At 37.1% G+C, this 24,223-nt stretch overlaps 1 protein-coding gene across 2 annotated transcripts in view; it reads left to right on the forward strand.

Moving 5' to 3' along the window:
- Positions 1-1,400: 1,400 nt before the first annotated feature.
- fbln2 (fibulin 2) overlaps positions 1,401-24,223 on the forward strand; it is a 49,089-nt gene continuing 26,266 nt past the window's right edge. For both annotated transcript variants that reach the window (XM_081358112.1, XM_081358111.1), the window contains exons 1-5: positions 1,401-1,495; positions 3,583-5,518; positions 21,288-21,390; positions 22,392-22,518; positions 22,994-23,183. In XM_081358112.1, coding sequence (XP_081214238.1) covers positions 3,688-5,518; positions 21,288-21,390; positions 22,392-22,518; positions 22,994-23,183 — 2,251 coding nt within the window. In that variant the 5' untranslated portion in view covers positions 1,401-1,495; positions 3,583-3,687. The remainder of the gene's footprint in view (positions 1,496-3,582; positions 5,519-21,287; positions 21,391-22,391; positions 22,519-22,993; positions 23,184-24,223) is intronic.

Genomic DNA, 24,223 nt, shown 5'->3' on the forward strand with positions numbered 1-24,223 from the left:
ATTGTTTTGGACAGGTCTCAAATGAGTGCAATATACGCCAACTGAGTGACCTGATGAGGAGACAACTAATGGGAGTGTAGACAGTTGAATAAATCATTGGAGGTTGCCAGGTTTGTGCTGTGGTTTCTTCTCAACGGTTTCATCCAACTATATCACGTGGCAAATCACTGTCTTCAATTTCATTGGTTGTTTTCACGTAGCATTACTGCTCAGTTGCAGAAAGATCTTCTCAACTATGTTGCATTGCTGTCTCATGTCATTGGAAATCCCAACTCCTTTTTGACTTCAGATGGCTTTGTTGCTGCAAATTGCTGTCTGAGTGAACGCACCACTGATCAAACACACTGAATAGAGGACATGCATGGTGAGGGATTAATGCATGGTGTGCATTTGTTGTGAAAGAGCCTTTACATTTGCCAAAAATGTATTATTTTTTTTTTGCTATTAAAAAAAAAATCTGAGAAAAAGTAACACAAAAGTTTCCATAAAAAGTAATGCAATTAGTTTTTTTTTTAGGGAGCAATGCAATATTGTAATGCATTACTTTTAAAAGTAACGTTCCCCAACACTGGTTTTAAAGGCATTTTAAATGTAAATTAATCAAATTAGCAGGTGGAAGACACAAACGATGTAGCACAATGTCTTTGTTTGAACAAGGATGACCCTTGCTCCTAAGAGGTACACGTAAGGTCCTTTAAAACAGCGTCGTAGACGTCTGACAAGCTCGTCATGGTGTTGATTTCCAGAAGTCCAAAGCATGCTTGGCTTTGAAGAGGGAAAACCTGAGTGCAAAAGCCACAATTTAACAATGTAAACAAAACCAACTCCTATATGTGGTTAAGAACTGAGTTTGGTTTGTTTGTTGTAAGGAATTTCACACAAGTGTTTGGGAAACCCAGCTGAGCTTTACAGACATGCTGAATGTGTGTCTTTTATCTAAGATTAGCTTGAGCTGCAGCCTGTATTTACTGTATTTAAGAGTAAAACTAAAATTGCACGTGCCTACTCTTTACTTGGACATAAAATAAAATGAAATTTTATGAATAATATTTTAAAAAAGACAAGATTATATAATGTCAAACTTTCCCAATAATTTGATTATTTATGAAAAATAATTATGAATGAATTTATTTTTTGTTAACTTTATCATTTGTTTTTATTTATTCACTTGCTTGTCTTTTTGCATCGACTAGGAGGAAAATTAAATTCTCAAGATAGCCTATGCATAATATAATTGACTAATGAATTTTCAAGCTAAATACTGTGGTGTTTTCAAAATACTAGCATCTTGTTGCAAACACCGGGAATTGTTCTTATGCTAAAGTTTTATTGTATGAATGGGCTGCTTCATAAAGTCACCGTACACACTGAGTTCTCCAACTTTGTCCCTCCCCTTTACAAACCTCAACGCACACTAAGCTGCACTGTGTCAAAGGCAAGTAGTTGGCTGTAACTTCTAACCTGTGGACGCACGGAACAACATGATTCCCGCAAGGTAATTTTTTAACCCTTTTTATTTAGGAACGTCAACAAAAGAGCGCCCCTCACGTGTGGGCTATTATTATAAAATAAAATAAATCGATGCTCTGAATAATAACCAAAAACAAGTTTATGTTCCAATAGCAGGTATGTAAAGTTAGACTTTTGACAACATTGGCAGCACATTGTTTTTACCTTTTTTTGCAAATGAAAACAGAACTCGTACTGCTTCTGGTGCTTGAGCGCGGGCTTAAGGTGTCTGCATTTGTTACTGACAGCTCTTACCATATTTTACCATGGTAATCACAGATTTTGCCGAAATAGGCTACCAGATAGTGATTGTTACTAAATAAAATGTTAATAGTTTAATATGGAAAGATTTTAAAACATTCAAAATATTCCTGTCAAGTCATTTATATTATTTGATGACGTTACGACTATTGTTACCACTTTTTATCGAGTTTTGGCGGAAACTGTGGTTATAGTAATTTTTATAAGAGTCACATGCAGTCTCATTTGTAGTTTTAATTCAATTTAATTTGCCCCATTCCATTTTATATGCTTAAATTGACGCTTTAATGTTTAAAGTGCATGTATAATCGAAATGAATAGCTTTTGTTTAAATTCTGTCATAATTTATTCACCCACAACTTGTTCCAAACCTGACTTTCTTTTCACCAGTAGAACATAGAAGTTTTGAAGACTAAAAGATACACTGTAAAGATTCAAAGTAGTCCAACTGTGCCATTTGGGTTAAATACAGACCATAATTTAAGTAGGTATTCATTCATCTTTCCATCCAATAAGCTGTTAACCACAGCATTGCAACAGTGAAATGACCTTGAGAACTGGATCAATCTGATTCGTAAACAAATCAGTCAGATCGGTTTTGTGAATTGGATTGATTTAAAAAGATCAGACTCAAATCACAGATTCATGAATCAGACATCGATTCGCTAGTCTACTTCTGCTAAATGCGATAAACAGCTATCAGATACCAAATTTTGCTCTTTTACTTTCATAAAGCTACCATATGCCTTCACAACACTTGGCACTTTAATTGGAGCTTTGCATTGAAATTGCCATTGCCATCTTTTTTAAAGTCTCATTCTTTGGCATTCTTCAAGATTTCACCTTTTGTGGTCTGCATAAGAAAGAAAGTCAAACAGATTTTAAAACAACCTGAAGTTGAGTAAATAAGGACAGAATAAATTTTTGGATGAACTGTCTCTTTAACGCTTCACACAGGTTATATAATTACCCAGACCAGTTGTTTTAAGTCATGTTGGCATGTTGCAGAGACAAATGTTTTGCCCAGACTTTTAGATATTAAGGTTAATTGTGCTTTTTGGCAACAATTAAAGCAGTTACTTTCATCTGCCATGAAATCTAAACGTTCAGGGCCTCGGGACTCCAAGGGTTTTCCAAAGTAAACAGAATGTGTTTCTCAGCCGCTTAACAGAAAGCAATTCAATACAAATGGCTTGCAATGCTAGAAACAAGTCTTGTACCGTTGTAGTCTGCTGTAGTCATCGCTACTACAGAAAAACACAGCTTTGCTGAATTATTTTAAATCCCCTCTATATGTTTAACCCACAAAACACCTCATCAAAAATGGTTTTGTGTCTGCACTGAATGCCTCAAATTGAGTCCTTTTAGTTGGCTTTGCCATTTGCAAATGAGAGTTTAGTATGACTTCCTTCATTATAGACCTGCACTAACTGAAGCAAATCACAGTTGTCCCATAAATGTCAAACAAATCAGAAAAAGCAATCAAAAATAATAGAGAAATCATATGGTGTGGTGTAGCTTTTAAGATCCCATCAACTGGAATATTACAAAATCTAATGCCACTGAATACGCCATTCGTGTGGCGGCCCCATAATGGTAATGAGCTTGAATGCTGGTGCTTCATGATTAAGGGGAAATCATGAGATCAGGCTTGGACAACCCTGTGATTTTAAAATGTGGGATGGTCTTATAAGGGTGAGCTCAACTGTGAAGCCAGATGTTGGCTTTAATTCACTGACTGGCTGGAAGAACTCCACAGGAAATTTTCAGAGTGCTCTCTAACTTACATCTCTCTCTCTCTCTTTGTTCAAGGTTTCTCTGACAGCTTACAGTTCACAAGAGGAGAGCTCTGGAGATATTGGAGTGTACTGGACTGAGACATTTATCAGCTGTTGACACACCAGGTACAAAGTCAGAATGGCCCGTGGCCTCTTGAACTTGGTGTTTTTATTGAGTATAAGCGGCGGCCTTTGTCAAAGGGATTGCACTGGTGTGGATTGCCCTGAATTGCACAACTGCATCGAAGAAGTCTTGGACACCGGAGCATGTTGCGCTACCTGCGTGCAAACGGGCTGCATGTGCGAGGGGTACCAGTATTATGACTGCATCAGCGCTGGCTTCAGAAACGGCAAGGTTAAAGAAGGTGAGTCGTACTTTGTGGACTTTGGGAGTACTGAATGCTCCTGTCCGCAAGGAGGTGGACGGATCAGCTGCCATTTTATTCCATGCCCTGAGATTCCGGCTAACTGCATAGAACTGTCGGAACCGGCGGACGGGTGCATTCAGTGCGAACGAGTTGGATGCATTCACTTGGAGCAGAAGTATGAAGCTGGACACACATTCCAGATTGACCCTTGCCAAGTATGCCACTGCCCGAAAGAAGGTGGGAACCTAATGTGCTATCCGATTCCAAACTGTGACCCGAGGCGTGCTTCAAATCCCGTGCTAACCACAACAACTGAGGAAAGCACACCAGAGAGACACTACAGAGACCCTATACAACACATTTTAAACCATCAAGGATCTAGAGGTCCCTTTACCAAAAACATTCCCTTGCACAGTGATAGCAATCGTCCTTTTAAGCTGCGTATGAGACACGCAGACGAGAAGGAGGAGGATGAAGAAGACTATGATTATCCACCGACTGATTCCTTAGCTTCATCTCTGCGTGATTTTGAAGCTCCTACGGAGTCATCCATCATCTCGGTATCTCGTTCAGATAATTTTACCCCCCGCCAGAGTGTGCAAAGGGGAGCCAAGCAAGAGCTGAGAGAGATGTTTGGTATTCACAAGTCGACAACAGATAGGCCGCAGTTTCCTTTCTATAAGGACAGTACAGACAGAATGAGAGTCAGTTTTCATAATGACAAACCAAAAAATGAGCTATTCAGCCCTCTGAAATATAAAACAGACCGGGAACAATTCATCCTTCCTGTGGAAACTACAAACAGAGTGGGATTCTCCACTCACAAAGATACCACAGAGATCCAGAGCTTTAGTCTTTATAAAGACAACACCAATCAAGAGGACCTAACAGATGATGAACAGCTAGAATTTCCTGTAGAAACTACTGTTGGGGATACATATACCTCACAGGAGGACACCACATACAGCGAGATGGTAACTGACTCTCCGTTGACTATTGAGCAAACTACATCTCCGCTTTGGGAAACCGCAACTTCAACTTGGGTCGGTGTATCAGATAGTCAAATTCATTCACTTCTCCCCAATTACGTGGAAACAGATGGCTCCAAACATGATGAAACTATCACAAGAGAGTCTAGTAAGGAAAAAGCAGCTGTAATGAATGAAACTACTAGCCTTGATGGCATTCAATCAGCTGTTGGTAATCAGAATGAACATATCCTGAGCAGTCCAGGTCCCATTAAGCAAAGTGTGACCACCTCTACTGAAACTATACCAGAACATGGAAAATCAGAAGCAGAACTTAAAGAAGAACATGAAAGGCTTTCAGTGGATCCCAGAGAACCTTCTGTAGACCACAAACAACGTCGTGATGAACGCATAAAACCGCTTGAGCACCAAAACCCAAGAGCAGAACATGTGCAAACCTTGGGAGAGCACAACACAGAGCTTGAGAGGAAACATCAGTGGCAGTTGTTCTCTCCAGTTAAGTTCAGTCCAACCAGCCCACCTTCAAACAAACAGTCCCACAGTCTGTTTAACTACAGAGAGGAGGAGGAAGAGGCAGACAACACCCTCAGAACTCATTCTGGGATGGAAGAAGGTGAGTTAACAAGCAACTGCTTGTCATTTATTCAGTGTTTAAAGTGCTGAACTGCTATGCTGAAGAGTTTTAGTGCATAATTAATGCTAATGTGATTTATAATTGACATTCACCTGGTACCATAAACTCTCATTCTGAGTGCTTGGCAACTTGCCATAGACAATCACAGCTGTGTAAAGATGACGGTAATACATTACCGGGGAATACACCGGGCCCTGCACCCCGCGGTACAACAAGACACAACAAACAGGTCTCTCTCGAGATGTCTACGGTGACTTGTTTTCACAGATTACATGGCAGGTTACCAATTAAAGTATTTCTGGTATCACACAGCGCTTAGGAAAACTGTTTACTGTCATGTTTGATTTCGACATGTAAATGGTAAGGACTCTCACTAGTCCTAGGAATTGTGAGCTGGAGCATAAATATTCAACTCAGGGGGGCCGTCTGGATCGCAAAGTAAAACACTGCACCCGCTGGGAACATCCTCCTCGCTCAGTCATCATATTCACTCACACACCACCTAACACCCTTGTGTCGTTTAGCACGCTCCAAGCTTCAATTAGTGAAAAACATTGCTAGCTATAAACACACCATTGACTGGAAAATGGCTTGTGACTTTGAACCAAAAGGTGTTTATAGGTTTTGTCTGCATAATTCATCTTGACTTGTACTAGAACTGAAATATTTAATTGGGCTTTTGAACGAGGCACCAACGTAACTCAATACGTTCCCAGTGCCTACTAAATATCTCGTGACGAAATCACTGACTTCAGATATTTTATAAGTTCAGATGGCGAGGTTAGACTGTAATAGTCAACAGATTGAAATAAACTCAACAGTAAAACATCTGGAAACATTACAGAAATGTCATGAAAATAATGTCAGAATGCAAACAATCTTAATAACGGGCTTTATTTTCTTTAGGTAAAATTATTTATTTTATTTGATTGTGGAGTGAAATATGACCTAGACATGTTTTAATGAGATTCATCACTCATATAAAGGTTTCAGTTTTGTTCCAGAGGTTTAAAGAAATGACAGATTGTTCTTTTGCCAAATGTAAAAAAACAAATTGTTTGCATAACATTGATAGATGTAACCTTTTGAATAGCATAGAATAACTCAATCCGTTATCATTTCTCATTGTTTAGTTTTGATTTGTCTTGTCTAGCTTTCATTGTTTAGGCACGGTCAGTATACAACTTAAGATTAGTGAACTGCTATTTTTGTTTTGCTATTTTTGACCAAGACAAGACAAGATACCCTAAAACAGTGCTAGTAAAGCTTACCCTCTCAGTCAAGTGGATTCCCTGAAAATAGTTAAGAGTTAAATCTCAGGCTGGAAGGGTTAGCGCAGATCATTGTGACAAAGTACTTCAACCAAAAGGCAACATTGCACAATTAGTTAGATAAGGAGAGGAATTAGTTATCTTGCAGGATGCCAGTTGGCCATTGCTCAAAATAAGCAGCTCTCACCGGATAGAAACACTTGGAGCTCTCAACAGTTTGCATCTCTGCATTGCATGAGTATGATAATCAGGGAAAGTGGAGGCATACTGTACTGATAATATATTTGGCAGGAAAGCAGTTTATCGTTTTGCACATACCGCCATTACCAACATGTGCATTGAATTAAAAGTCAAAGGTATCAGCCTAGACTGTTTGTGTTGCATGATTCATCTCACCCACCGATCATGAATGTCTGTAATGGAGATATGCAATGTCCTATGGGAAACTTGTTATTTGGAATCAAATGAGGACATGTTTTTTTGTGACCAAAAAAAGATGGAAAAAACTGATCTAATCCCATAAAGCCTAGGCAAAATCCAGGGTATGGAGTTTTTAAAGGATGGGGTAGTTAAACTCATAGGGCCCTATCTTGCATCCAGCGCAATTTACTTTGTACACCGACGCATGTATCATTCCTATTTTGCACCTGACGCACAGCAGACATTTCCCTCAACAGACGCACGTCGGTAAATTAGGGAATGAACTTGCGCGTGTTCCGGCGCAAACGTTCCCTGGTGCTATTTTGCAGTTACAGAAAACAATTCCGCCACAGACCAGGAAAAACCTAATCTTAAGTCAGTGGCGCGTTATTCAGATGCAATTTTAAGGGCGCATGCTTTGCCATAATGTAGCGTGTGCACAACGTGCATTCACTTAGCTTATCTCATCTACACAGACGCAGCAGTTGACATTTTTGCAAACCATACATAATTACAAGGAAAAATATTCCACACGAGGGAAATCCTTGTGGTGTCCATGAAGATAGGCATATAGACACATTTTCCCAAATTATTATACGCCTGTTTAACCGAAGCTTATTTGGGTGGGTTTCTCCCATCCCCATACATTGTCACTTCTCTGTCTTTTACTGCCCTGACGAGAACGTCGGTCTCCTCGGCTGTGAACCGCTCCTGGCGTGCGCCTGGCAAATCCGCCGTTATAATAGCAATCCGCCATGGAACAAACCCGTCTGCTTATGGGAGTGTGAGGTGTCGCTCTGATTGGTTTACTTCACGTTACGCCCAAACCACACTTATGAGTAGCGTAGCTACTTCAGACCAACCCATTTTAGATTTGCGTCGGGCACAAGAGTAATTTATCCTGCCGGTATAATAGCAACAGCGCCCGAGATCCGCCCACAAAGTTACTTGCGTTTCGCGTTTGATACTTGCGTTTCAGATCGTTAAAATAGGACCTTCGGACTGTCTGTCGTGAAGTTTTATTGATCAGTTTCTCCTTGAACCAAGGAAGTTATTAAAGGTATGTGATGTAATTCCAGCTATAAAATGTGAACCAGTTTTATTTTGAAAGTGCTCTACGATTGAGCTACATTACAAGCATATTTATGTTAATTATGTGAACACACCATTTTAAATAGACTATTAGCAGTTAAAATGGAGGAAATCAGGAATATGCGTCAAAATCAACCTACACTGGCCTCCTATTTTCTTGGGATGAAAAGGTGCTTGTGCTAATATGTATGTAGCCTATGTGTATGTGGTGTCTTGCTTTAGTGGGAACCTTAACACTTTGTTGATATCCTCTTTTACGTCTGAATGTTTACTGCCAGCAGTAATGCAGCGATTTGTGATCCTGTCTTCCCCTATTTCAAATGCATCTAGGTTCTGTTCGCATTTAAGAATTAAAGAGACTCAGAGCCATACAGAGATAATGATATAGACAGGGCTCTGAAGATTTATTTTTTCCCTTAAGGCTAACACTTAATGCAGGAAGTCGGGTCTAAATTTAAGTTTGTATTCAGATTTGTTAGTTCCTGTAACTGACTCTCATAAGGAAATGTCACTTTAGTGCCTTTTATCCTGCTCCACCAAAATTTCACTCATGTTCTGCATTTGAAACATCACTTTGGTACCATATTCAGCTTGTTTAAGAGGAATTGATAACTTTAACATAATTGTCAATGAGAATAACATCTTGAATTCAAAACACAAGGAACATATTTTTTAATTAAATAAATATTAATAATATGTGTAGCCTAAAAATCCTATCTTTGAGTCTCACCTCATCAGTTTATGCCTGAAGGAATCTGGTTCATGATTTGCTGAGTTCCATACTTATTTGCTCTTTTAAAGAGTCTAATAAAGTCAAGATGAATTTCTTTGCCGTGAGATTTATAAATATAATGCACATGCACAAACTGCTAATGTGGTGTGATGCCTCAAATGCCCATATGGCAACACAATGTAACTCATCACCACTAAAAATGTATTACTTTAGAATTCAAAGTCCTGTTATTGGATTTTATCAAATCAGGCCAGTTTAATCTAAAAAAATGGATACTTCATTTTAATCATGTTGGCTGCTTTTTCAAAGAGCTGATGCCAGAAAGATTTTGTGGAGATACAGAGTATGTGTGAGACGTCAGTAGATTTGTTGAATTCTGAGATGAATTGCCTCTGTGTCCAAAACATATGGTATCAAACAAAAAGATCATTGTGGCTAATGTATGCTCTCAGCATACTTGAAAATATGAGTTTGTGCTATGATAAATCCTCATGCATAGTGGATATGGTGTTAAAATGCACATTCATTTGAATCTTGCCTGTCAGCCTCAAAGTCTGTATTCTGCCCAATGAAAACTGCTGATGATTGACTTTTACACTCATCCATGAATAAGATATCTACTGTTTGTTTTTTTCTGTCCATAATACATTAAGATTCAGATTCAGAATATGATAAGTTTTCATAATATAATAGATATTTCAGCAAATTTGTGTTTTGCGGCCAATGTTTTTGAGTACAAGAATGTGCACAAAGCAACATAAGCAAATTACATTTCATTCATGATTTGAGGATCATGTGACACTGAAGGCTGGAGTAAAGGCTGCTGATAAAAGCTTTGCCATAAAATAAATAAATTACATTTTAAAATCTATTAAAATAGAAAATATTAAATTGTAATAATATGGCACAATATTACTGTTTTTACTATAATAAATGTAGCCTTGGTGAGAATAAAATACTTTTGAATACATTGAAAAATCTATCGACCCCAAACTTTTGCTTTCCGTTGGGAAAGCATATCTTCCTTATATTTTAACATCTGCAGTAGGTAACAATGCTCCTACCATGTTGCTGAATACTGAGCCTTAATATTTAATTTATATGTTGAATGGGTGGTCATATGCTAATGTAGAGACATCATAACTGTGACACCTTATGAATTACCCATGTTTGCAGCTTAGTTTCCATGGAAAAACCATAGAAATTCATGTTTTTACCAGCTTACAGCACAACTATGCTGTATGATGCATATCCATAGCTGAGGTAAACAGTATGTCCACAGACAATCATGTGTCTGTGATCAATCATCTTACATCAGAGAAACACACAAGGCCGTATACAGGCAGTGTTGTCTGTCCAAAAGGGCTCTGATGGAGGAGAGCTTGGAGATTAAATGTCCAATAGAGACTCCAACAGCATCATTTGTAACACCAGCACAGCCCAAAATCACGCAAAAGAAATCACTGCGAGAGTCTGGATGTCAGTCACAGGTTTAGTGTGATCACACTTTCTCGTTTGTGATAAATATTACAGTAGTGTCAGAGTCTGTTGTGGAGTAGGTTTCTCTCTCTCTGGGTTTTTTTTATGTGAAAGATTGAACTGAATATGAGCTTGCTTCTTGTATTTTTTGTTCATGTTGGATAGGACTGGGACCAGATTGGCATGCGTGTTACAGCTGAAAGAGCTGAATTATACAATTTTATCAAGGTTGTGTCACGTCCCCTGACTAAGTCTGTGTTCTTGACAGTGTATCAGTACATAAGAAAGAGTTGGGACATGGATTTGAATTTGCACTTCCCGGATCTGTTTTGTGCGTTCATGTTGCAATGTATTTTACTAGACTTCTGGGAGAATAATACACTGTTAAAAACATCAAAAATTGTAGAAAAATTAAAAGAAATTTAAAGGCATCATGACAGGCAAAGTTTGCTTTCCTTTGTTTAAAAGGGTTCATCACTGTTTTTTAAGCTGATAGTTGTTAGTTTACGTCACAGCCGTGAACCATTTATTGCTGCTAGTTAGTATTAATTACTTGTATTGCCAGTCGAAGTCAAGTGGTATTAGTCGGAGGAACAGTCTGAGCATTTGTTTGGGGAAAATAATTGTATTTGACAGGATGCAGAGTGAGTCATCAATATTGTTGACAGAAGAGAAAGACTGTCAATTTCACAAGTTTGGGGTTGGTAAAATTTGTCAATGTTTTTGAAACAAGACTTTTGTGCTCACAAGGCTGCATTTATTTGTTCAAAAATACAGTAAAAACTGTAATATTGTGAAATGTTTAAATAAACTTTTCTATTTTTATATATTTTAATTTAAAATATAATATGTTCCTGTGATGGCAAAGCTGAATATTCAACATCATTACTCACATGATCCTTCAGAAATTCTAATATGATGATGATTTGGTGCTCAAGAAGCATTTCTTATTATTATCAATGTTGAAAACAGTTGCGCTACTTAAATTCACAATGAAATCAAAATTGAAGTCACTATGTGAATGTGCCATTCTCATATGGGGATAGGGAACATCATTTGGTGTGAATGAAGACTAGCACAGAGCGGATCATGCGCGAGTTGGCGCAGACCACAAAACGTATCAGACTCATTGCAATTCTGCACAGAATGCTATATTTTAAAGCGATATGGTGGAGATTAGGAGGAGAAATGGTTAGAGATTAGGAGGAAACTGCGGCTTTACCGAGTTCAGCGGCTCTGGCCGAGCTGTAAACTAAACGTTTTTGGCTTTTTTTTTTTTTTAAGGGGAGGGGCTATTCGATATGTCTTCCTGTTTCAGTGGAAAATACGTTAACGTTAATTACGTTGAATAATGCTACGCATGATTTCAAGGCACTTCATTGGGCCTTTAATATTTTTGTGGAAACTGTGATGCCCTTTTTTCAGGAATCTTTGATGAATGGAGTTCAAAAGAACGGCATCTATTTGAAATAGAAATCTTTTGTAGCGTTATAAATGTCTTGACTTTCACTTTTGATCAATTTCATGCATCCCTGCTGAATAAAAGTATTCATTTAGTTTTAATAAAACTTACTTTTGAATGATTTTGTATATCTTCTAAAAGTTCATTTTGTCAAGTACACAATTGCATATAGCCTCAATGCTACCCGACATGAACTAAAAGCCACAAAACTCAATTTTAAGCTATTGGAAAACTGTCTGGCATGCAGGAATCAGCCAATGAAATTACAGCACATAGATTTTATCACTCCAGAAAATTACAAGCTGCATAGTCTTTGTAATTGGCATGGATTTTCTATATCAGTATGGTATGAAATGAAGAAAACCGAAAGTTCAGGCCCTTTTGAGTTAGGAGAAATATGAGATGCCCTATTAAACTCTGTCCTTATGCCTAGCGTGACAGGATGATTTGAAGTCACCGTGAGAATACATCATTTCACAGAACGGTTGAAAAGGTCCAGTTATTGCCTCTTGGAGCCAGGCGACTGGGTGCTGCTCTCAGCAGAAGTGATTTCTCAATTCCCATAGGCCCACAATGCTGCAGAAAAAACTGCAATTACCAAGGACCTTCTCGTTTCAAATCCACGCTCATGCACCAGCATAAGAAAACCGACCAATCGTGTTCTTCTGCTCATATAGCCCTTACTATAGGAAATATGAGTCCTATGCGTTTGGGCTTTTGCCAATGTGTCTGTTTTACTGTCCTTGAGAAATTGCCTTGTATTCTCACTGCACCTCTGGTTCTTTTGGTTCCCCCTGAAATATGTGAGTTGGAGCAGTAATTCTCTATTCTGAGCTGTCAGACAGTGTAGAAAAGCTACCATGACTCTTTCTGAAAGAAAAATATTCAACAAACTCTCTGAAGCAGGGCATTTAAAATACGAACCCCATATGAGATTTTGGGGAGGAGGGGCAGTCACATTTTTCTGATGTCAATTTCACGCACATTCACACCAAAGTTTGACTTGTTGGTCAGTGCCGCAAAATAATAACAAAAAATACCCCGCTTTATTGAAGTTTTTTTGGCTTATCTGGGAACGCAGTTGGACAACCAGGAATGCTTGGGGCTTTCCTTCTTTTGTTTGTTTCTTTTTTCTTCTTTTTTAGACCTTTTATTTGTTCTATTTCACCTTATGCCTGACATTTCAAAGTTTCAAATGAAGATCATTTTTACAAGAAAAACAGTTTTTCTTAGTTTCTTTGTAATTTTTGGTAAAAATGTAGGGCCCATTTACACAACCCATTTTTCAACTTAAAACGGAAAACTTTTTTATGCATTTTGGCCATTTATTTACACAACAACATTGTGGGCCATTTTGGGGGCCTATTAACGCAAACTTTTGAAAACGGGTTTCGATGTGCAAGTTACAATAACGATACTGTTATCGTCTCCGTGCAAACTACAAAAACGCAAATTTGTGAAAACGGTGACATCATGCACATGCGCTTTACAAAGTGACATTGCCAACTACTGGCCTGGCATGAGTAATACATCGTTTTTAGTTGTTTTCACGGATCCGTGTGAACGGGGATCATTTTAACAATATTGTCGTCTGTACTCGAAAAGCGGAAAGGAAAAACTTTTCTGTTTTTAGTGCATTGTTTTTAAGTGTACTGTATTAGTGAGTGAAAGGTCTGTTTTGGAAAATCGCTCATCAGCTGCTTTAAATGCCGTAAGAATTCAACGTAGGGAGTTGATTGTATTCTGAAGAGCAATTAAGATAGGGATCTCTCTCAACAATGTGGAACAATGGCGCTCTTAGCAAGGACTTATCTTCCACAAACAACAAACTAACAAAGGGTTTATAAGAGTTTAGACAAAAGTGGTTGACATGATGGCCTCAACATCTCAAAATAATGATGGAGTATAAGCATGTTAAGAGTAGCTCATACAAGTCTCTCATTAAAAAAACTAAGAGTCTGGCTAACTTTAGTTTTTAGATCTCCCCTTACTCAACTAGAAGTTGACTCAATTAGAAACAACATCTTGTTATCTTTAATGTGTGTCACACAGTAGCTAGTGTGCCCTAGAAAATCAGAACAGTATCCAACACTACACTCAAAAAGGGGATTTCCAAAAGAGGGGTTTCACAGTGATGCCATAGAAGAACCATTTTTGGTTCCCCAAATAACCTTTCAGTCAACAGTTTCTAAAATAACCATTTGTTTCTTATTGTAAAGACCATTTTAATTGAATCTGAAGTCTTTTTCCACTAAAAACAACAACTTTATTTGAGTGTAGACCAGAGAAAAACTTTTTTTCTGCTACATTTTTCTTTGTTTAAATTTGAGGATATTTGCGCTGTGTCTGTCTGTCACCGTATAAATCAATAGTCTATGAGAACTAATTTTTTTTTTTTTTTTCACGAAAGTTACTGACACATTGCAATGGTAGTGCGGATTTTTGGGGGGAGGTTTCATAGTTCTGAAATTATTTAGGCTGGTGATTTGTCCAGATCCAATCATTTTATAGGTTGTTACATCTGTGACGGGTGCATCCCTGTGGCAGACAGTAATCGTTCCCAGGAAATGAAGAGATTATTGGTTAAAGATTCTGATTATGACAGTAATGTAAATCCATCTGCAGAGTCATACCAGTGGTGTTGATGAGTTTGTCTGCTGTTATTATGAAACTAATTCTGGCTGCTACTTTCTATTAGTATGTGTTTACATTTTTTAAATGTATATTACATATTAAAGTTTATTTATATTTTAAATAATATCTATTATATTTTTTATTAAATAAAAATTACAATTACATATATAAGTTATAATAACATTTATAAAATAGTTATGAATATAAATAATTATTATATAAAATTGATTTATTTTATTATATAATTATTTTATTATATTTTATTTTATTACCTGACAATAAAAATAAAAAAAATATGTAATGACTTTTTTATACTATGTTATTATACCCTTCAGGGATTTTTTAACTTTGACCAGTAAGACTTGGACCAGCAAAGCTCACAACATTATCAGCAGTTCTGTATTAGGGTTTTATATCTTGAATTCTTCTCATTCTTTAAATCATTTCGTGTGGTGTTAGCAATGACATCGGTTAGCAGAAAAGGAAATTACTTGACCTGGAATGCAAGTGCTGGAATGAAGGACTCCAGACTAATTCCTCTTTGTGCTACTTCATATTAGCAGAAACGCACAATTCACTGGCACATGCCGGCTACGCCTCAGCTTCTTTCCTGGATGTTCCTTTGTATGCAAAAGTGTGTTGACGTGTTCCTGAAAGTGATAGATTACCAGACACAAACAATTTGATGGAGTACGGAAAGCCGGATGGGGATGCAGGTCACTGCGAGAGATTAGACTCATTAAACAAAGAGACTTTATGTAGAGTTGAAACAACAAAGCCTGGGAGTTCATTGTCCTGGGAAATGCATTATGCATCTGAAGGCTTTTCGTACAGTTATCAAAGGAAGTCTTGAGTATTGTGTCAGTTACAGAATAATGACAGGAGGAGGAGATGCTGAATGCAATAATGCTGATTCCTGTTTATCATAAGTTTACACATAGGAGTTAACATGAACAAATGGCTGTCTAATGATGCTCATGTAATAAGTTGAAGAAAATAATGCTTTTGAATGCATAAAAAGTACTTGATTTAATAACTGATGAATTAGGTTGAATTATTTTAGTGGTAACACTTACAATAAATGTGTCTTATTTGTTTACATTAGTTAATGCATTTTACATTAACTTACTATGAGCAATATATTCATGTTAGTTAATTAAAATACAATTGTTCATTGTTTGTTCATACAGTTCACAGTGCATTAACTAATGTTAACAAACAACTCTTGATTTTAATAATGTATTAAATGTAGAAATTAACATTATCTAAGATTAATTAATGCTACAGAAGTATTGTTTATTGTTAGTTCATATTAACTATGTAGTTAACTTAAGTTACCAAATGAAGACTCATTGTAAAGTGTTACCATATATATTTATGTTGTTGTTGTTGTTGTTGTTTTTTGCTTAGAGAGCAATTTAGATTGGGAATATTGCTTTTCATATGATAGCATGATGAGAATTATTATTCCAACAAGGAATTAGAGAGTTAGAGAGTGACTCAGAGGTAAGATAAAGAATGAAGCGTTCACCTAATTATTATAATGATGGCGAAGAAAGGGATGTCCAGAAAATGACAGGGTTTTGGTTTTGCATTATGTCCATGTCTAATTTCCATGGCAAGCCATTCCTTGTCACTGTTGTTTTTTTCACATAAACATATTTGTGTAGCGCTTTTTCCATTAGTTGATGAAAAAAAAAAAAAATGGAGACCACTCAACAGGGGTAATGTGAAAATAAGTCTACTAATTTAGAAGAAATCGATTTTCATTCATAAGCGGAGCACGCTCGGTATGCTCACTTAAAATTGAAAAGCTTCAGGCACTTGTTCTAAGCGCTGACTTTGTAGATATTGTTTATTAAAAAGCGACTTTGATGGTGCACATTTAGAAGTGCATTGGTTTTTATTTCTGGCTGCATTTCAGGGCCCCAAATGCATATAACGCCCCTCCATGTCAAGTAGTCTATGTCAAGTAGATGTACTTTGCAAGTTAGTGGCCCTATGCCATTGTTTGAGTGTATTTGTCACTGTTAAAACTGTCTGAGATGTTGCAACAACGCAGAGTGCTCCGATTTTAAATTGTGTCACCTGTGTGAAGTGACATTTACCATTAGTCTAAGAGTATGCAGTAAATCATTTTGAATAGCCATCATGCTTAGGAAGTTTAAGGAAGTCCTCAGATTGTATATGCATCTCCTATTGGTTTGTTTATTAAATATATTGGCAAATACATTTAATTTATTTTACCCTCTTTAAATTCATTCCACAAAACCTCCACCAATTTCACTTAAAAGCATCTGCAGATTGCATCTGGTTCTAGTTAGAAGTGTTTAGTTCCACAATATCTTGTTTAAAGTCCAAACTACAGGAACAATGTCCATTTTCTCAAACACCGTCTTGCTGATGATACAGTCTTTGTTTGTTTATGGAATATATCATAATGAAGCATGCACAATGTTTATGTTTCTTCCGTATTTTGTCCTTTCTAATTTACATAGACGTTCACATTGAACTTCCTCATTCAAACTGGGAAGGAAGGATTCGATTTGTGCCGTTCGATAAAACAGTTTAAAACAAAACATAATAAATATTTTGGTTGTTTAACATCTGTTTTTCTGTGGGAATGAACAATGGATCTCTCATTGTCTGCTTTGGGAGTAAATAACCGCAAAGTCAAGAGCTCTTCAACGTGGTTGCCCAGAAAGATCAGGCAATTGCCACTTTGAGTTCAAAATGTGACTTTATGACTAGTTAAAGGGGTGTATGGTTAACTTACCATATTTAAGTTCAACTTATGAACTCAAGTTCGTCATCACAGATATGTCAATGAACGCCAATGGGCCATGAACGCTTTTAAGAAGATTAAAAATGAGATCATTAGAGTGACTGAATCTGCAGTTTGCGGCTGATTATGGCATTTGTGTGACCCAACAGAGCTGTTCAGTCTTGACGTCAATTTGTAGGTCGACCTAGGCTAATTTGCCATGAGTTCTCTTGGGAAACTTTAATGGATTTTTTTTTTAGAACAGCAGTTTTGAATTTGAGTAACATACGGCGTGTGGTTGACATTACTCGAAGAGCCGCTGTTCAACAAATGTGAACAAAATGTAGAGCAAAACATTAAAGTCTCTTTTAAATCATGTTAACCACATACTTTGTTTTACTTCTAAATATAAAAAGCTGCTATTCCAAGCCAAATTGCTCTAAAAATGGCAACATTTGAAATGTTTCTTCTGGATTTACAAACCGAACAGCTCTATTTCATAAATGTTGGTTGAATACTAATCAATACCTTTCATTTACTTTCAAGAAAACTGATGAAGCAGACATTTTTCTTTATGTTACTGTATTTTCTGGTTAGTTGTTACCGACATGCTGTTTACTGATTCAGTCCATGCTTTCACAAATCTCCCTGGTTTTGATCCTGCAGATGTTCTGTTACCATCTGTGAAAGAAAAGGCTAAATCTGTCGAGCTCAGAGAGGACCTGTTTTGAAGAGCGCTTTGTATTGTAACCATCTGCTTTACAGATGACCTAATGATGATCTAACAGAGCAATGGCAACAGCCTTCGTTTTAGCGCCCACCCCTTCGTGTGAATCTATGGGATGTTTTACAGACCTCAACAACAATGTGATCAATACTGCCATTTAACAGGCTCTTAATATACAGGCCTTTGTAAGAAGAAAATCCTTGAGAAGGATGTAATAAAAAAGTCAAAGCCTAAACATTAGCTTTGTTTAGGCCTTCATTGCGAAATAAGTCTGGGCTTAATGAAAGACTCATTTTCTGAGCTTTTATCAAAAAGTACATTTACAGATTTCATCATTAATTACGAGATACAGTGCATAGTCGTAACAGTTGTTGCACCTGAGCAAAATGAGGAGAAACTCAAAGCATGAATCATCGTTTGAGCTTTCCTGCTTTCACGGTATCATAAAAATGACATGCACTGAATAACGTGAACACAACATATGCCCTTGTACAAATAAACAAATCCCAATACAATTCAAGGCTCAAAAAAGGGGCATCACTCATGTTTTATGGCTGTGAAAGTTAAACAGGAAAGCAGAGAAGTTTTTTTTAGCTGATTGCTAAGCGACTGTTGTTTTGTCTTGCGGTCAGTTTTTGTGTTCTTTAATAGAGTACCGGTCACTCTTCGTCTCTGGAGACACTTTGCTAATGAGTTTTCCCTCTGCTGTATTTGGAAGATTATATTTATAGACAAACCTTAAACTCTTTTAAGCATTACAGAACGTTTTAATAAAAAAATGTAGTATATAAACCAGGTGCGGCATGACAAGATTCCAGCGCCACACAATGTTTTTTGTCTACATGAAAGTTAAATGCACTGAACTTCACTGCACTCGCAAGACAAAGAAAACTAAGAACACATGGTGCTTCCACATCCTTTCCCTGGTTTTGCTTGTGGAACTTGAGGGATTTGTCATATCTCTCAACTTCTATAATCAATCTCTTCCCAATCATGCTTGATGTTTAAAAGGAGCGGGATTTTGGTTCAATGGATTTTCTGAGACAAATCAACACCATGGAAGAGATCCCTTTTCCCCCTTGTCATTGGGCTTTGGAAACCATGTTCAATTTTTTATAGTGACTTTTTTGTTGATTATGCCTTAATCAGAACAACGAGTATTAGAGATGTTTAATCAATCCCAGAACTTCTGCTGTTCACATGTACAACACACGATGTAAGTGAAATCCCAGGCAAAATCTGCAGACTTTTTTTGGAAATATAAAATTAAAATGTATTATGCGGTTATTGGCAGCTACGGTAATCGAATTAGCTCAAATATTTAATAAACGAACACTCAAGGGGTGTGAAGAACTGTGAATGACAAGCGTTCCAGTTCTGCAAGCTTTTTTTCTTTGAGTTCAGCAGGAACAGAGTCGAAATTTGACTGAATTGGTGTGTTTTAGTTGTTGCATGAAAGCCAATAAGACGTTCCACTCTGTTTACTTCTATGTCTGTCCACTGATTAGCTATAAATAGCTTAGAGGCCCTATTGTTTCTGAGATATTTAGGACAGATGGAAGTTTATCACAAAGTTCAAAAAGTCACCTGGAACAGCAGCTAGTGACCCCTGTCAAGCATTCCAGGAATCCCAGAGCGCTCCGGGCCTCATGTCACTGCTTAAGCAATTTTACAATCAGATCCTCTCCAAGTAAATTCACAGATCATGGATGTGTCTGGTTATAGAGGAGATGCGGGCTAGTTATCATAATTTTAACAGTGAGTATTTTTCAGGGTGGATTTATTGTTCAAAGTCAGTTTCTGTATAAACGCATATATCTCAAATGGTCAAAACCTCAAAAAGGGTCACAGGTCTGTTCTGATTGGGTCGTAGACAGCACAGAAAGATGACAATAATAAAGATTTTATTGTTATGATTTTTATAATAAAAACCACATGAAATTACATATAGAGATATATATTTATAATTTTATGGTATAATATATAATGACATCTATATATTTTGTATTGATTATAATGATTATTATAAATAATAATAATAATATTTCATTTTAATTTAGTTAATAATAATAATAATTCTGTTTACTTTTCTAAGATAAGTACTGGATCAGGTCATTTGTCCGATGTAAAATCTAAGTTCTGAAGCAGAGCCAGTTGAGAACCATTGCCTTAAGTATTGGCTACAAAACAGATATTTAACGTTTTCCCTATTGCAATTTATAAATTAGCAAAAATAACCTTAATGACTTCCTAGTGTGTATACTAGCCCTGTTTTGCCTATTTTCTTCTTTTGCAGGCAAATGTTCGCTCCCAGAATGAATAACTCCATGGGAATCCATTTTTTCAATTCAAAGTATTGTTCACACACCAAACATTTGCACTGACTTTTAGCGTTTGGTATATGAAAGGGCCGTAAGACTCACACCTAAGCAGTCTTCATTATTACCCTCTTATGGTCTGATTGAAATTACCCTTGTCAGACTTATACTTAATGTTATCAAGTCCTCTTTACATTTCTATACTCTCTACACTCATTGAAGTAATGGGATTTAATCATATAAAATTCATTTAACTGCTGTTTCACAGCATGTCTGAATAGAAAAGCCATATGATTTTTGACTATATTTTTATGGTTTTCATCCATCATTTCCACAAACTGATTTAGTTCAATTTGAATTTAATTCAGGCCTTCATTCGCACTGAGGGATGAGTAATTCAAAATGTCAAGTGTTTGAAATGAGTCATTACTCTTGTTTCTTTGTATCACGATTTGTTGAAAAGATCAGCCGGATATGCTCCTCAAATTCGTCTTCAATAGACGGCTTATCGAAATTGGTGCTTTTTAAAGACAAATATTTGAAGGCTGAGTTATTTTGTGCTAATGACGCCTATGATGATGCACATACCATGACTGTGTCTGAGTCTTTGAGTCAGTCTCTCTGTTTCCTTCTATACAAAGGCTGCAGATTACATCTTTTATGCTTCTTCTATGGATCCGAGTTGGGCTTCGCCTCTGGGGCTCTATCAGTGCTGAGTTTCTTGTCTGCCTGTCTGCCCTTTTCATGTCAGAAAAGCGTTCACTGTAAACTCTCTATTCTTTTGTCTGGTTTATGTAAGATAAAACTGATCTGTGAGATGGTTGTCCTCTCGGCGCTTTCACCTCCAGGATTGGTGGAGAGCTGTTGTGTGGCCGGGCAGAAATGGGCCGAGGAGAACCAGCACTGCAACCGTATGCCTGTCAAAACAGAAGACCTTGGCTCTGTGTGTGGGTAAGCTGGATGACGTTTCAGATCCTTGGTTATGCTGCTCAGTACAACTTCCTTGAGGAATCAGTCAAGTAGGAAGCAGAGTGAGAATAATCCATACTAATTTTCTCTGGATGCAAATGAAATGTAAAAAGCTGCTGCTGATTGGTCAGTTGCAACCAGTTGTTTCCAAAGCATCCAGAGGTTTTCGACCTTTTGGGTGCCATGGACTTGTAAATGTTATGAGGATGTAACACCTTTCCTTAAATGTAAAAGACAGCTATATATTTTCATGTATAAACTGACAATTTTTACTATAATTTTTTTTTTCTGGAACTATATGACGTTTCTTTAAAGTTGACACTGCATTATTTTTCTACCCACAATTAAATGAATAAACCTGAAGAGAAACTTAAAATTATGGCTGTCAAAATAAAATAAAGAAGAGATTAGTTATATAATATAATAATATAGAGTATATATTATATTATTATTATTATTATATATTGTATTTTAATAGTATTATATACTGTTGAAAAGTTTGGGGTCTATAAGATTTTATGCTCTTGAAAAACACCTTTTACGCTCACCAAGGCTGCATTTATCTGATCGAAAATACAATAAAAACATACATATGATTGTAAAATATTATAAAAAATTGTGAATTTTCAGCGTCATTACTCCAGTCTTCGGTGTCACATGGTCCTTCAAAAATTATTCTAATATGCTGATTTGGTGCTCACGATTTTCTTTTTTTTTTAATGTCTTAAAAAGTATTAATAAAAAAAAAACAGGTCCCAAATTTTGAACAGTGGTGCATTTCTTTTTCTCTTCTTTTTTTTTTCTGAAAACCTTTCCATGGACCCCCTAGCACTCTTTTTGCTGTCCTCTGGGACAACTTAAACCCCAGTTTGAAAACCTCTGCTCTAAACAACAAGTAAATCTGATGAGAACGGTGTTGACAGGCTTGGGTTTAGAAACGGGTATTAAATTACGTTAAAATGTTTTTTTCTGCTTTGTTCAAGCGTTGTCCAGAAGCAGTGCTGTTCAGGTGCTCTGAGAGAGAGCAGGTGTCAGGCTGGCATGAATGCTGCAAAGGCCGGACATGCCTGTGAGGGAAACAGCCCGCTCTGCGGAGAAGATTCCCAAATGGTAAGATCTTAACTAGTGGCATCAGACAGACTCATAAAATAATGAAAGAAAAATACAAATGATGCATGATCTCCGTCATTATTTTGGCCAATTCAAAATTATTTACTGAATACTGTCTGGTCATGTGAAAGGCTGGCGATAACAACACGTCCTAATCAGTCCCAACATGACAAAATCAAAAAAAAAATGGCCTTAACAAGCTGTGAACACAACAAGCAGCAGGACATTTTTAAAAATGTGTTTGGTGTCTGTTTCTGCTGGTTCAAGCTGGGTAGCCCCGCCCACAGTGAAATTCCCTTGGTCCAATTACTCTTCTGTTCAAAAGTTTGGGGTCGGTAATTTATTCGATCAGAAATACAGTAAATAATAATATATTTTAAAACATGTTTTCTACATGTGATGGCAAAGCTGAATTTTCAGCAGTGTCACATGATCCTTCAGAAATCATTCATCTCTTGCTTGCTATTTAATGTAGGACTGCTGTAACTGCTGTGCACTGGGTCTGCGTTTACGAAAAGAAGGTAAAGGCTGTGAAGTGCATGAGCATCTGAGTTACCCATGTGGACACGTCTTCCTCATGTGCTGCGAGGAGGGCGAGGAAGGTCCTGCTCCGCCCACGATCAAGAAAAAACTGAGACCTCAACCGACTGCTCTTCCCAAGAGAGGTGAAATTCTTTTTCTTTTACACAACCTGGAGTTTTGTTTTTACAGCAGAGTTTACTCACGCTTTGCAATGTGTAACCTAGTGTAGTATGGCCGATTTCCAGTGGTTGGGTCCGGGGTGAGCGAGAGTTCATATTTTATTTTGACGAACAGATCTAGACGGGCTGTCATGCCAAGAAAGGGTTGTGATGGAGACACACCATATGATGGGAAACCACACGAGGACCTGGAATGTCTCAGTTTTGAGTTGCATTGTTTTTTTTTAACCACAATGCCCCAGTTATCTCTTCATCCCAGTGACTTCTGAGTTTATGTCTTCTTATTAACATCAGTGCCTTAGTCTTGATTTTGCTTGTTTGTTTTTAAAGCCTGGATCATATTTGGAAGCGTCTGAAATCTGGCTTTGTCTTGGCATTCAGTTTCACGTTCAAGTTCGTCACACTTCTGGCCGAGAGGTTGACATTGATGGATCAGAGGAAAGAAAGATGCCCAGAGCTGATTGGTCAGGTGTCACGTTACCGTTCAGAATAACGCACAAAGATGCTGGCAAGCTGGGCTGAATCAGAAGCAGATGGCAAAGCAGGCTGTTGCCTCTCTGCCCGTGCCAGCAAACTTTCCCTCTGTCTCAAATGTTTCAGCTGACTAATTTCACTAATTTTGGCAGGATTTGCATGGAAACATTGTTCTCTTTTTTGGAATTATGCTATATGTTTACACTGGGATAAGACCTGATATTAGTTTAGAAATAGACTGTGTACACTCCAAAAATGGATTTTGTTGCTTTTTAAATTGAATTTATTAAAATGAGGTAATGCAACATAATTCTTTTGTCAACCTGATTTCATTGTGTGAAATCAATTTAATTTGGAAAATGGATGTTTACTTAATCCTTTTGTATTCGGAAGACATGAATAATGTTCACTGGAGAAAATACAGCGGAAATCCAAATCCAGACCCACACATTGTCTGACTGTGTAGTAAAAAAAAAAAAAAAATCTTTGTTAAATGCTATCTAAAATATTAAAAAATATATATATTTATC

The sequence above is a fragment of the Scardinius erythrophthalmus genome (assembly GCF_964197995.2).
Source record: "Scardinius erythrophthalmus genome assembly, chromosome: 25".
NCBI classification, from domain to species: Eukaryota; Metazoa; Chordata; class Actinopteri; order Cypriniformes; family Leuciscidae; genus Scardinius; species Scardinius erythrophthalmus.